This window comes from Dipteris shenzhenensis, chromosome 17 (genome assembly GCF_047967505.1).
Source record: "Dipteris shenzhenensis isolate YYH24624 ecotype China chromosome 17, Dip_SZ_1.0, whole genome shotgun sequence".
Taxonomy (NCBI): domain Eukaryota; kingdom Viridiplantae; phylum Streptophyta; class Polypodiopsida; order Gleicheniales; family Dipteridaceae; genus Dipteris; species Dipteris shenzhenensis.
The window spans coordinates 41637115-41649842 of NC_141612.1; the positions used below are offsets into that span (position 1 = coordinate 41637115).

At 43.5% G+C, this 12728-nt stretch overlaps 1 protein-coding gene across 1 annotated transcript; it reads right to left on the bottom strand.

Moving 5' to 3' along the window:
* Positions 1–560: 560 nt before the first annotated feature.
* LOC147892133 (pentatricopeptide repeat-containing protein At4g13650-like) lies at positions 561–3630 on the bottom strand. Its single transcript, XM_087388665.1, has 2 exons — positions 3511–3630; positions 561–3438 (listed from the first exon to the last, which is right to left on the bottom strand). The coding sequence occupies exons 1-2, from the start codon at positions 3588–3590 to the stop codon at positions 1431–1433; spliced, it is 2088 nt and encodes a 695-aa protein (XP_087244791.1). The 5' UTR covers positions 3591–3630; the 3' UTR covers positions 561–1430.
* Between the last annotated feature and the right edge of the window lie 9098 nt (positions 3631–12728).

The window sequence follows — 12728 nt, forward strand, 5'->3', positions numbered from 1 at the left end:
GAGTTGGACCATATTGCAAAGTAAATGGGTACTCTGTAAAACATGCTTGGTTTACTTCCTAGAAGGAGACCTTCCCTCATTGCATGTTCGAACTTCTGACCCCTTGACACATTAGTGGTCTAAGCAACCTTTGTTTCCTTGCAAAACTATAGGAGATTCTTAGAAGGCCAAATGTCTGACATTTAAATTTCTTGGACTTTTGACCCAAGCCCAGATCCCTTGCAAGTATACTAGCTAAAGTAAGTGTACATGCATCTATTTATGGTCTCACCTGTATGATGTCACGGTATATGGCATACCATGCCCGGATTGTGACATAAAATTTTGGACGTAAAGAAGAGCTTGACATTATTCATTAGGCTTGACATCATTCATTAAGAACCTTGCAATGATCAAAGACCTCAGTACCAATATATTTGAAAGGCACCCTTTATTAAAGCAAATGCTAACGTTTACTTAAATTGTATGTGTTGGGACCTCCTGCTGACTTTGCTGCAGACTCGTTTTTGTCATCTCTGTTGCTGGCTTGATGCCATATTAATGTACCGTTGCAATGGAAATGCATGGCTTCCAAATCAGCTGCATTTGCCACTTTAGATTGCCAACCCCACAGTTTATCGAGTCTCCATGGTATAGGTGCAAAGCACAAGTTTGGCAGTCCCAATGTCCCATTCAGTACATTTTTGTGTTTGCCTGCATCATTCGCTTATTATCAACCACCTTGCACATTGAGCATTCCCCCAAACATTGTTCAATGTAGAGACTGCTTCCTTCACTTGAATGCCCCCAGCCTGCTGTCACAGCTGTACTGGGCTACCGCATGCTACCATGTTGCCTCCGTCAAGCATGCATGATGCTGCCCTAGGGTCACTACCACACAGGTCCTCTGCACATGGAACCTATTATACAGGTTCTGTGCACTTGGGAACCTAGACAACACTCATTCAGGTCAGCAAGATGGTTCAGAAACTTCTGTTTGTGATTAGAAACAGGAGAAGAATAACTTCAATGAGAGAATCGCACGATTAGGACTGGGAGGGGTGGTTTGTAAATCATCCCTTTCCTGTCAAAGCTGACCAGCAGCCAGGTTTTTCTGCTGGCCCCTACTCCAGAGCAGGGGCCCGAGCAGCAACCAGGTTTTCTCTCCAAATCTGCGACGCATGAACCCAATTCGAAATCTGAAGACTACCAGTCTGCAAATGGCCCCCTCCCGCGTGAACAGGCTATAAGTGAACAAGGCAACAAAGGGTTGTGTTGTAAGATCACCAATGAAGGCATGGGCATCTAACTGCAAAGGCCACTGATTATATGCAGAATGGCCCTATAGGGTTAAGATGTTAAAGAAGGTAAAAATTCAGGGGCAGCCCAATGTGTCACAGATGGCATCTCTGCACTTAGCTGCTGATCTCAATATAGTTTTCTTGTAGCTCCTACTTCACAAAGCTAGGAATCGTTGCTTTTTGTGCATTTGCTGAGTCAACCCACATGCCAGCTGAGGCATAGATGTTTGCCAAGGATACGAAGGCTGCAGAATGCTCTGGATATAGCTCAAGAACATGTTGAGCTGCACGCTCTCCTCTCTCCACATCCCCATAACTTCTACAGGCACCAAGCAAGGTCAACCACTCCGTACTACCAGGTTGAAGTGGCATTTTGTTGATGATGTCCTCTGCGGCATCAAGCATTCCCGCTCGTCCGTAAAGGTCAATGAGGCAACAGTAATGGGTTGCCATTGGCGTGATTCCATTTTCTTGGCTCATGGAAGAAAAATAATAGCAGCCCTCGTCCACCAGGCCAGCATGGCTACATGCAGAGATTATGCTAACAAAGCTGATCTCATTAGGCTTCAGCCCTTCATCCTGCATTTGATAGAAGAGATGGAAGGCTTTGTTGCTACTACCATGCTGGGCATATGCTGCAATCAAGGCAGTCCATGTTACCATACTTCTTTTGGGCATTGTTTTGAACACCTCCCATGCATCCTCCACACTACCACACTTACCATACATGTTGACAAGCGCAGTCCTTACAACCTCATCTGATCCAAATCCATGTGCATTAGCAAAGGAGTGGATCATCTTACCCTCTTGGAGGGCTGCCAGGCTAGCACATGCAGATATAATGCTGGCAAAGGTGAACTCATTTGGCTCCAAGCCTTGTTCTTGCATCTGTTGAAAGAGTTCAAAAGCCTCTTGACCATGTCCATGGCGATCATATGCTGAAATTATAGCATTCCATGACACCGCGCTCCTATCTTGTATTTTCTCAAACATCCTCCTTGCCTCGTCCACCCTCCCACATCTACTGTACATGCAAAGAAGGGCATTTCCCACAGTAATCTCTGACTCTAGCCTACTGTCAATGGCACTGGCATGGATTGCTTTACCCTCTGTTAGGGCTGCAGGGCCATTGCACGCCGACAAAACATTGACATAGGTAATGTCATTCACTTTGATGCCTGCTAGTTGCATCTGTTGAAAAAGCTGGACTGCCTCCTCACAGTATCCCTGTTCTGCATATATTGAGATCATGATATTCCAAGACACTATATTGCATTCAGGCATTTTATCAAAGATACTTCGTGCTTCTTTTGGACTACCGCACTTCCCATACATATTGATGAGGGCATTCAACACAGTAATGTCACGTTCAAATCCCGCATTGGCAATCTTACCGTGAATGATTTGACCAATTAATAAGGATATGGGATTAGCACATGCATTGAGGACCACAATAAACGTAACCTTGTTTGGCTTCATGTCTTGCAGCTGCATGCCTTCGAAAATCTGGAGAGCCTCCTTGGCATACCCATGCTGGACATACATTGTAATTAAGCCATTCCAAGAGACTATGTCCTGATTATGCAATCCATCAAACACCTTCCTTCCAAGATTCACACTCCCACACTTACCATACATATTGACGAGTGCACTGCCCACGGCAACATCGCCCTCTAATCCACAGTCGACGACACAGGAATGGATCCACTTACCCTCGTCTAGAGTTGTTCGACTCGCACAAGCACTGAGGACAGTAACGAAGGTCACCTTATTGGGTTTCACTCCTTCTAAGTGCATACGTTTAAAGAGTAAAAGGGCCTCTTTGCTATCCCCATTTTGTATGTGTGCTGCAATCATAGCATTCCATGAAACGACATTCCTATGAGTCATGCTGTCGAAGATCCTCCGCGAATCACCCACACTGCCGCATTTCCCATACATGGTGATCAGGCTGTTGGCGATAACTGTGACACGCTGAAGCCCAATGCTCCTTAGGTGGTCATGCAATCTCTTGCCCTCAGGTAAGGCCTTGAGTTCGCCGCACGTTTGTAGGAGGAGAACACACATGGGGGAATCGCGAGGGAGGGGAGACTGATCCAATTGCTGCTGCAGCTCGTGCAGTCGGACCTGCTGCGGGGGGGGGCAATGACTGGGCACCCTGAAGCTTCAAAATCAGGAAAGAGGATGGGCAAAGAAATCGAAGAAGGGAAAGAAGGTTTGGGGGACGTACCGAGAAGCGGCTGGAGGACAGCGTCTGGAGATCGCAGCGAATGCAGCTGGGGGAGTATGGCGCCATAGCTGAGCGCCCATCTCTCAAGCTTCTCCATCGCCGTCGCAAATTCAACTCCACATCTCCATCAAAAGGCAGTGGTGCTTTATTCACACAAAACCTTTCATTCCTCCGTTATGTCCATTTTATAAAGTTCAGTTTGAGAGTCACTTTCATCTCTTTTTAGGATGTTTGGTGTATGGTTCGTCGTCATTGGCTCCACAAGGTTCACATTTGCATTCGGGTACGGTGGAAGTTGCTTCTCTTGGGGGAAAGAGCTGGCATGACTGACGTACAGCTCGTTCTATGGCACTTACTTCGTCTTACAATTCTACAGGGTTGTGAAAGTTCAGGAACACTGTGGTGTTTAAGAGGGTTCCTCTTCCACAGCGATTGAAACAGGATTGTATAGATGTGTTTCTTTACTTTGAGAATCATAGTGAGTTTGTAGGCTTGGCATCACGTCTGCTTGCATTAGCAGCATAGCTGCATGCCAAAAAAAAAGAACGTAGGTCCCCAAGATGAGTTTAATTCGGGGTTTTAATTAGAAGAGGGGCGACTAAGACACGATTAAGCCAAGTATAACAGGGACAAATTTTGCACGCCATTAAGGTTAAGGTATGGGACGAGGTATCCAAACGGGCGGTGGGAGATCTCGAGGAGCTTCATAATTGGAAGCTTCTCAACTACCGTGTTAAAGGCGAGCTAGGGGAGGGGGGTTGAGTGTTGAGAGTTCATGCTCAACATCATGTGATCATGTGTGCATAGCACCATCATGTGATCATATGTGCATAGCACTAACCTTATAGAGTGCTATAAAGGAAAGGGTTAGATCCCCTAACCCTAAATGGGTTTGTATATATTCTATTTTTTCAACTAAATCTAGTGTACAGTTAGTCATTTGTGGTGTGCTCTCTAGCTGTGCCCTCTCTCCTCATCTCCACTCTTCTCCTCTCCCCTCTTCATATTTTGTCATGGTATCAGAGCTCCCTTGCCTTCCGCTGAGGCATTGCGATCCTTGAGAGTGTGAGAGAGATTGTGAGATTAAGAGTTCTCGAGTGTTCTTGTGAGAGTTCACTTCTGTAGAGAATTTTCATTCATTGGAAAAATTTCCGTCCATAGGATTTCTATTCATCTCTTTCGATATTTTGTGAGAGATCTATTGAACGAGAGAGAGTTTTTCGTTCATTGCTTGAGTTCTTTGTGAGGATTTCCATTGTGAGATAGATCGAGAGTTGTCCATTGAGAGCAATAGAGAGAGATCTTTGGAGGTTCTTAGAAAATTCATTGAGAAAGAGAGAGGTGTGAGAGTCTAGTTCTAAGAGGAGGGAGTCTTTAGAGGTTCTGCAAGAAAGGACTCAGACAATTATAGCAGTGCAAGGCACGCGAGGAAGCCATCTACAGCGACTAGAACTGCTGCAAGTACCAGCCTCTCCATCCCCAAGCTCCAACCTTCAGCGACTCATAAACTAGTCCAGCTGCCTCGACGGAGGAGCCAGCCGCCATCAACAATAGAAGGAAAGGCGGCCTAAAAACGTCTTCATTAGCAGAATCAAAGCGACCTTAGCCTCGCTGTCGCCAATCCATCAACAAGCCTATGCTTCATCAAAGAGTCAACAACCAAATGAGTGGCTCTACACACTCACCTCACAAGCTTCCTACGACCTAAGGTAGACCACTAGTAGACATCAAAAGCAAATAAGCAGATGGCTTCTATGATCATGAGTCAACTCAGCGCCTACGGGGAGGCCTCTCTACAACGACTTGTTGGAATACTGAAAGGAAAGAGTAGAGTTGACACAAAATCAGAATACTTGCATATAGAATGAAGAAGAAAGAGGTCCTTAAGTAGGCACCTCATACAAGGTCACTGACATCACTGATGACCTCAAAGCTCCACAATCATCTCCTCAATCTGCTCCTAGATTCACTCAATCATCCTATGTGGCTTTTCCACCACCTAACTGTGCTTGTGGGCACCTAACTGTGCCTCTAGCACTCACACATAGAAACATAAGGTGTGCCTGAGGCATACACCTTGAGATATCCCAACAAACCCCCCCTCAAGGAAATGCCTCAGGCTATGTCAAGGATACATCTAGTCTCATAGTTTCTCATGCCATCTCATGGTGGTCAAGGATTAATCTATGGCTAGGTTCTCATGCTAGCAAGGGTTCCCTTGGGTGTAAGGTAAACAGAAAGGGATACAAACAGACCTTCCAATGGTTATCTCTCCTACATGTACATGCACACAATGTCTGTAGGAGGTACCATGGAACAAAACATACACATGGCCTACATCATAAGGTGACCAGAGGTGTTTACAAAACACACAACACACAATAATTTATTTTCATTCGTTTTGGAGGACTATCCAGGCTGAGTACCTTGACATAAAAAGAGAGATCTGGAGCATACATAGAGATGTTTAAAATGCATAATCTTCATGGGATGCCTCATCTTGTGGAGGCAAAATATCCATGTCAAGGCAAGGTCTTACCACATGGGCAGTGTCTAGTGCCTTATAAGATGGTACTATGATAGAACAAGTGGATCTGAAAGTCATATCCTTCAAGAGAACAATTATCTTGTCATCTCCATAGTTGTGTAGAGAAGCATATCTTAGGTATCTGACCTTCATCTTTTTCTTGTACTTGGAGTCAAATAAAAGTTCCATGAGAGGGTAGATCTCTGTAGTTGCTTCCTTTTTGGCAACCATTGTTTTGGCAATCTTCAACAAGGAAGTCAGGTTGGCATTTTCATCCTTTGTAGCATAACAAGACATTGCTTTATGTTTTGGCTTTTCACATATTTTGCATAAGCAAGCCATGAGAGGCTCTAACCCAAGTATTGGGTAGTGTCTTCTCTCTTACAGGGCTTAGAATAACAACTGAAATGCTTCAAAATATAAGCATTTAATGTAGCAAAGTCTTGTGACCAAATTTCAAACAATGATGCTAACTTACATGCTTCATAGAAGTGGATGAAATAAACACTTTCCAATCAAAACCAGGTCTAGCAAGTCAAAACAAAACTGAATCCACACTTGTACTGAAGTTATTGAAAGCTTCAAAAGATCAGAAATGCTAGAGTAGCATTTTATGTAGCATCATTTTCAAAAGTATGTCAAAACTGTCAAAACTAGAGAGTTGAACTTGGAGGGCTCATATCACACTCTTCAAAGCAAAAGAAAGGGGGCTTTCTGAGGCAAAAGAAAGCTGGTATACCATAGTAGATCCTCTGGGAAGAAGAGGCGAAAATATGCGTCAGGTCACCTTCACCTTCTTGAACAAAGTCGACTGGTTTTTCTCTGTTTTCTCCTTCAATATGCAGCCATTGCTGCTCAGATTTCAGCACAAGGTAGCTCTAGGTATGGAGAAGCTTGCCCTGGAAGGAATTAGGAAAAGACAGAGCAGGCGCAGAGAACTGCAGTAGAGAACTTCGACGATTTTTCTGCAATGGCGACGAGCAGCGCGTATTATACTTCAATTGCTTGCAGCCGTAAACTCGCCCCAACAAGAGGGATCTCCAGCAGAAAGGGCGTGGGAAATGGGTGAGAATCAGAAGAGAACAAGCTCAAGCAAATTTTTGGAAGAAGAGGGAGAGATGGTGAAGAAGAAGAAGAGGAAGAAGATGATGATGTGGCAGAAATGGGCTCAAGGGGGATCAAATGGCTCTGATACCATGTTGGAATACTGAAAGGAAAGAGTAGAGTTGACACAAAATCAGAATACTTGCATATAGAATGAAGAAGAAAGAGGTCCTTAAGTAGGCACCTCATACAAGGTCACTGACATCACTGATGACCTCAAAGCTCCACAATCATCTCCTCAATCTGCTCCTAGATTCACTCAATCATCCTATGTGGCTTTTCCACCACCTAACTGTGCTTGTGGGCACCTAACTGTGCCTCTAGCACTCACACATAGAAACATAAGGTGTGCCTGAGGCATACACCTTGAGATATCCCAACACGACTTGTACCGAAATGGCTTACAAACTGTACCCAATCTACTAGCAGCCGCTCCATCACATGCATGTAATAGGCGACATAAGCTTAGCCTCCCAACCGTGACGCTCAATGAAGTCAACAGCTAACCTGCATCTTCACGGGCTCCTGCACACGTGATCCATAACCATCCAAACTGCAGCGCCTTCTACAACCTCTCCGACAGCATCGTGACTTCCAGCGACTCCTCCAAAGTTCTCCTTCTCAGAGCAGCAGCCACCAGCGCCCAAAGCTCCAATTGCGAGCTCCAACGGCTCCTACGACCATCAACAGCACTCACAGCTCCAAGATCCTCTCTATCGACCAACAGCCCATACTGCAACGACCACTGATTATAGTTCGTTGAAGATCAGCAGGCTATGGCAATTTGAGCCGTTGTTTCCACAAGGATTTACATCTCAACAATATCGGCTGAATTTGCAATGCCTGGACTCACCCACAACGATTGCCACAGGCCACAATGATGACGAAATCTTCAAGATTCTGTCAGAATCTTTCCTAGATTTCGGTACACTACAGCTAGACACGTGGCCTTAGACTTATCCAAGGTAACCTAACCTTATCACCAAGGGTTGGTCAAACCTAGTGACACATGGCACAACTGGCTCTCTCCACATGGCAGTCTTATCCTCTTCATCTACCACATCATCACCTTATCCATAGTGCCACATCATCTGCCACGGTGGCAACCACGTCACCAATGCCACATCATCAGTGACACGTAATCTGCCACGTTATCAGTGACATGTCATCTACCACATCATCATTACCACATTATCAATGCCACCTCAGTAGTGCCATGTCATCATTGCCACATCATCTACCACATCATCAGTGCCACTTTACCTTACTGACATCATCATCCGTGCCACCTCAGCAGTGCCACCTCAGTTGTCTAGTCAACACTGGTGGACCTTTGTAGGCACACACAGTGCTCCATAGTCACTACATGTGACCACTCCTACCACCTCAGCACAAGCTCTACTGGCACACCTCTTGCTAGGCACAGTGCCACATCATCACTGCATGTGACCCACAGTGACACATCATCATTGAGCACCATTTGCACTCCTTTTGCCCCTCCACCTAGATCAAGTCGTATCTCTTGATCTAAGAAGAATTTGAGGGTGCTCCAAAAAGGAAAGTCGCTCGTTTTTTGTGCTCTACGCACTCATTGCATCACGCGCACATTTCAGTGCAAGTTACACTCACATTTGAGCCTCGCCAACAAAACCATCTGACCCAGCACTTAAAAAGAACAAAAGAAAAGAAATTATTTGCTATTCTTTCATCGACCGACGGTTGGTATAGATCTAGATCAGAGTAGACTAGATTGCCATAGAGGGGACACTTTGAATTTCCCCAAGTTCCCAATCTAAGCCATGCCCGAAATTCTCGACTAGTACCTACTTAGAGTCAGTCCGTACGCTCACATATGGTTTCACATCATTACATTACCTAAAACCTTACGTTTATCAGTTCAGTGAGTAGACTTTAGAGTTCAGAGGCATTGCAGATTGTTTCAGTGTGTGCAGATAGCATTTGATTTCATACACACATGCCACCATTGTAAAGCCTATTCGGCTATCTCACGGAATTGTGCACATCATTTCAGCCTTGTAAAGCCTCTTGGCTATTCCTGGCATCATTTCCACAAGCCTTATAATACAGATCAAATTTTATATATTATAGTTCTATCTTCATCGACGGTTTGGAGATTTCACTTGGCATAGTTAGTGTATTTGCAGTTGATTCATACAGAGATTTTTACAACACTTTTGAGTACATTTCTTGCACCATGTCGACTAGCAACCTCAATCTTGAGGCATCTTCTAAGTTAGACAACTCCAATTACGGTACATGGAAATACTGAATGGAGACCATTCTTGTACTTCAGGACAAATGGGAGTATGTCGATGGGTCTACACCTAGACCATTAGCCAATCCAGCCACAAGTAGCTCTACTCCATTTGTTGTCACAACACCAGCAACGGGATCTACAAGGGCATCTACAGCTACACAAACAATTTCTGCACCAGTAGCAGGTCCTGCCATTGCCCGAGCTCAAGCAAAATGGGATAAGAAAGACAAGTACACCTATCATCTGATCAAGCAGAATGTGCAAGATGTCATGCTAGGACAGCTCAACATAGTCAAGACATCAAAAGAAGCATGGGATATGTTCGCAGCTGTCTATGAGTCCAAGAACACTTCCAGGATTCTCACCCTGAGAAACCAAATAAACTAGAGTTTCCGCAATAGCAGTGAAACCGGTCATGCTTATGTACTCCGCATAAAAGACTACAACAATCAACTTGCAGCAGCAGGAGAGACTATGGTTCAAGTCATTCTGAATGGACTACGAGAGGGATACGAGAATCTAGTCTAGAGTATTGCCATTCAACGGCAAATTCCGACACTGGAAGAACTTCAGTCAGTCCTACTTGGTGAAGAACTCAGGACTTAGGCCATTCAAGCACATAAAGGTCATTCTAATGATCATGCATTCACAGCTTCAGATAGAAGCAAAAGCAGAGGCAAAGGTAGAGGTAGATCATATCAGAAAAGTGGTCATCCTCAGCAACAAAATCAAAGTCAGCATCAGCATCCTCCTCAGCAACATCAGAATCATCAAAGAGGAAATCACTCTAACCGAGGAAGATTTCAAGGACAAGGGAATACATCCACCAATGTGTCAAACATTTAGTGCCACTACTGTCACAAGTTTGGACACTATGAAAGAGATTGCTGTAAGTAGTACGACCAAGGTGATCAATCCAGGAATTCCCGAGGTAGAGAAAATCATTGTGGTGGACATTCTAGTCACAATCATTTTGCAAATGAACATGGGAATATGTTTCTTGCAAGCAAGGAAATGCATCAGACTGATTAAATTTCTATTTGGGGATCCAGTGCATATAAGACAAGATGGCATTGTTATGTCTCAATCCAAGTATGTGAAAAAGCTCTTGGATAGGTTCAACATGCAAGATTGTAAGCCTATAGCCACTCCCATGGAGCCAAGGTAGAGCAGCAAGGAGGATAGGAATGAAAGAGACTTCTACCTCACCATTGGCTGCAGATGGAAGTAGTAAGGAGTTCAAGTATTAGTGCTATAATGCCTCACAAATCGGAGGAGCAAGGAGGTCTATTTGCAGGGCATCACTACACAGCCCGATGAAGCTCTAGCAAGTAGCCCACACACTATCCTCCGGTCAATATGAAAGCAAGCATACATGCCTAAATAATAGTTTTAACATTACTTATTTGCATCGAAATTAATGATAGGTATGAAAACAAGTACTTGTTCTTTTTTTACTATAATCTATCAATGTAATCATTTGTTGATGTGCAAACAAGTAATGATATATTGGTAACCAAGTGAAGGTGGGATTGAATTACTGATTGATCCTCTGTGATAGGAATGTGCTGATGCTATTGTATGGTTGTGGGTTTTGAAAGGTAATAGGTGTCCTAAAAGAGCAAAAACTTCCCGTAAAGACAAACCAATGGTATGGTTGTGTCAATTCATGGGATTTGTTTGCATGGGCCTTGTAAATCTTGAGTAAAAGTGTGATATTCTAGCAAGGGCAACTACAAAAAGACTATCCATGAAGACTATGTGAGTGCCTCTTAAATCTTGAGTGATAGTGTGACACGTAGTTACATGAAGAACCCATAATGGAGGTGGGATCTCCCACCTGGCCCACTATACCCTAAAAAGCCTAGTGATCAAGAGAAATAAGGACTCCCTAAGTGTTTGAAGGTCAGGGTCAAGACTTGAGCTTTAGGTATGCCACTTCTCTCCAAAGTGACAACTGATGTTGTTGATGAGGCTCTAGTTGGGGATCTCTAGAACATATCCAAAGGCCTCTCCAATTGTATAGAGAAGCTTCATATATACTCTAGGAAGGCTAAGGAACTAAATGGTAAGAATAGTGTAGCTTTGCTCCTTGGAATACTTGATCAAGTTGGGCTAGCAAGGCATCATGAAGGCCTTTCTTACTCTCCCAATGGAAGAGAGCTAAAGCCAAGAATTGATGGCACAAACTCTAGCGTATCAAAGTCAAATGAAAGAAGCCCATACCAAAAGTAACCTGGAGTTCTTAAAGTGAGACACCTCGTTTTGATAAAAATGCTATAAGGTATCCATAATGCACTTAGCTTGGCAATGGATGAGAGCCAAAGACTTTGCCAATGAGTATGTGCCCATGATTTGTGGTGATGTCCTTTTATAGGTCTCTAAGCTCATATTTTGCCCATGGTTAGTGGAGGTCAAGGGAACCGACTATAGTCTAGAATGGAGAGGTTGACTTGACTATCAATTAAAATTTTGACTCTTAGAGGTGCATGAAGAGGTGTAAGAGCAGAAACCCGTGTGTGTGTGTGTATGTAAGAATTGACAACACCCCTTTGCATAGTGAAATCACCAGAGATTGAAGTTGGAGAATGGAAAAGAAAACAAAACTTATTGCATTAAAGAAAAAGTTTGAACAAGTAGGTGAACCCCTAAAAGTTACCAAGCGGTGGGTAATTTTGTAAAAATGATTTTGCAAAAATTGCATAAAAGTACAAGCTAGTAAGCATCACTTTTATTAAAGAGGGGAGTTTGCATACCTGCCACCATCAAACGAGAAAAATGATAAGAATCATATTTTAACAGGGTTGGGAAGACAGGTGTCATAAATACCCCTCCCTAGTTATCGGGATCACAATAAAACTAGTTGCTCACACTACAAACTTATAAAGCTAAATTTAGACACTATGCTTTAAGTGTAAAATGAATTGGGGTGTGTTAAAGGAAAGGTGAATAAATGGTTATGTAACGAAGAAAATGCTTACTGCATTTGGGATGAGAGTAAAGAATGAGAAAGGGGAGAACTTAAAAATTAGAGCATTAAATGTAACATTGAAACTTGGAGCATAAGTAGGGAGAAATTATAAGAAACAGGAGGGGAACACTTTAAGGTTCTAGATCTAACAAATAGATGAAGCAAGTAAGGTTGGGGGTTTAGGTTTGAGAGAAATTAATGGGAAAGAATTTTCTAAATTTTTGAGGGGTTGAAAAATAGAGAGGTTTGAACTAAGACAGGGGTGGGGAGGAGGGTAACTCGTAAATTTAAAAAAAAGGGAAATATAAGTATAGGAGATTGAAAAAAATGGGGGAAGG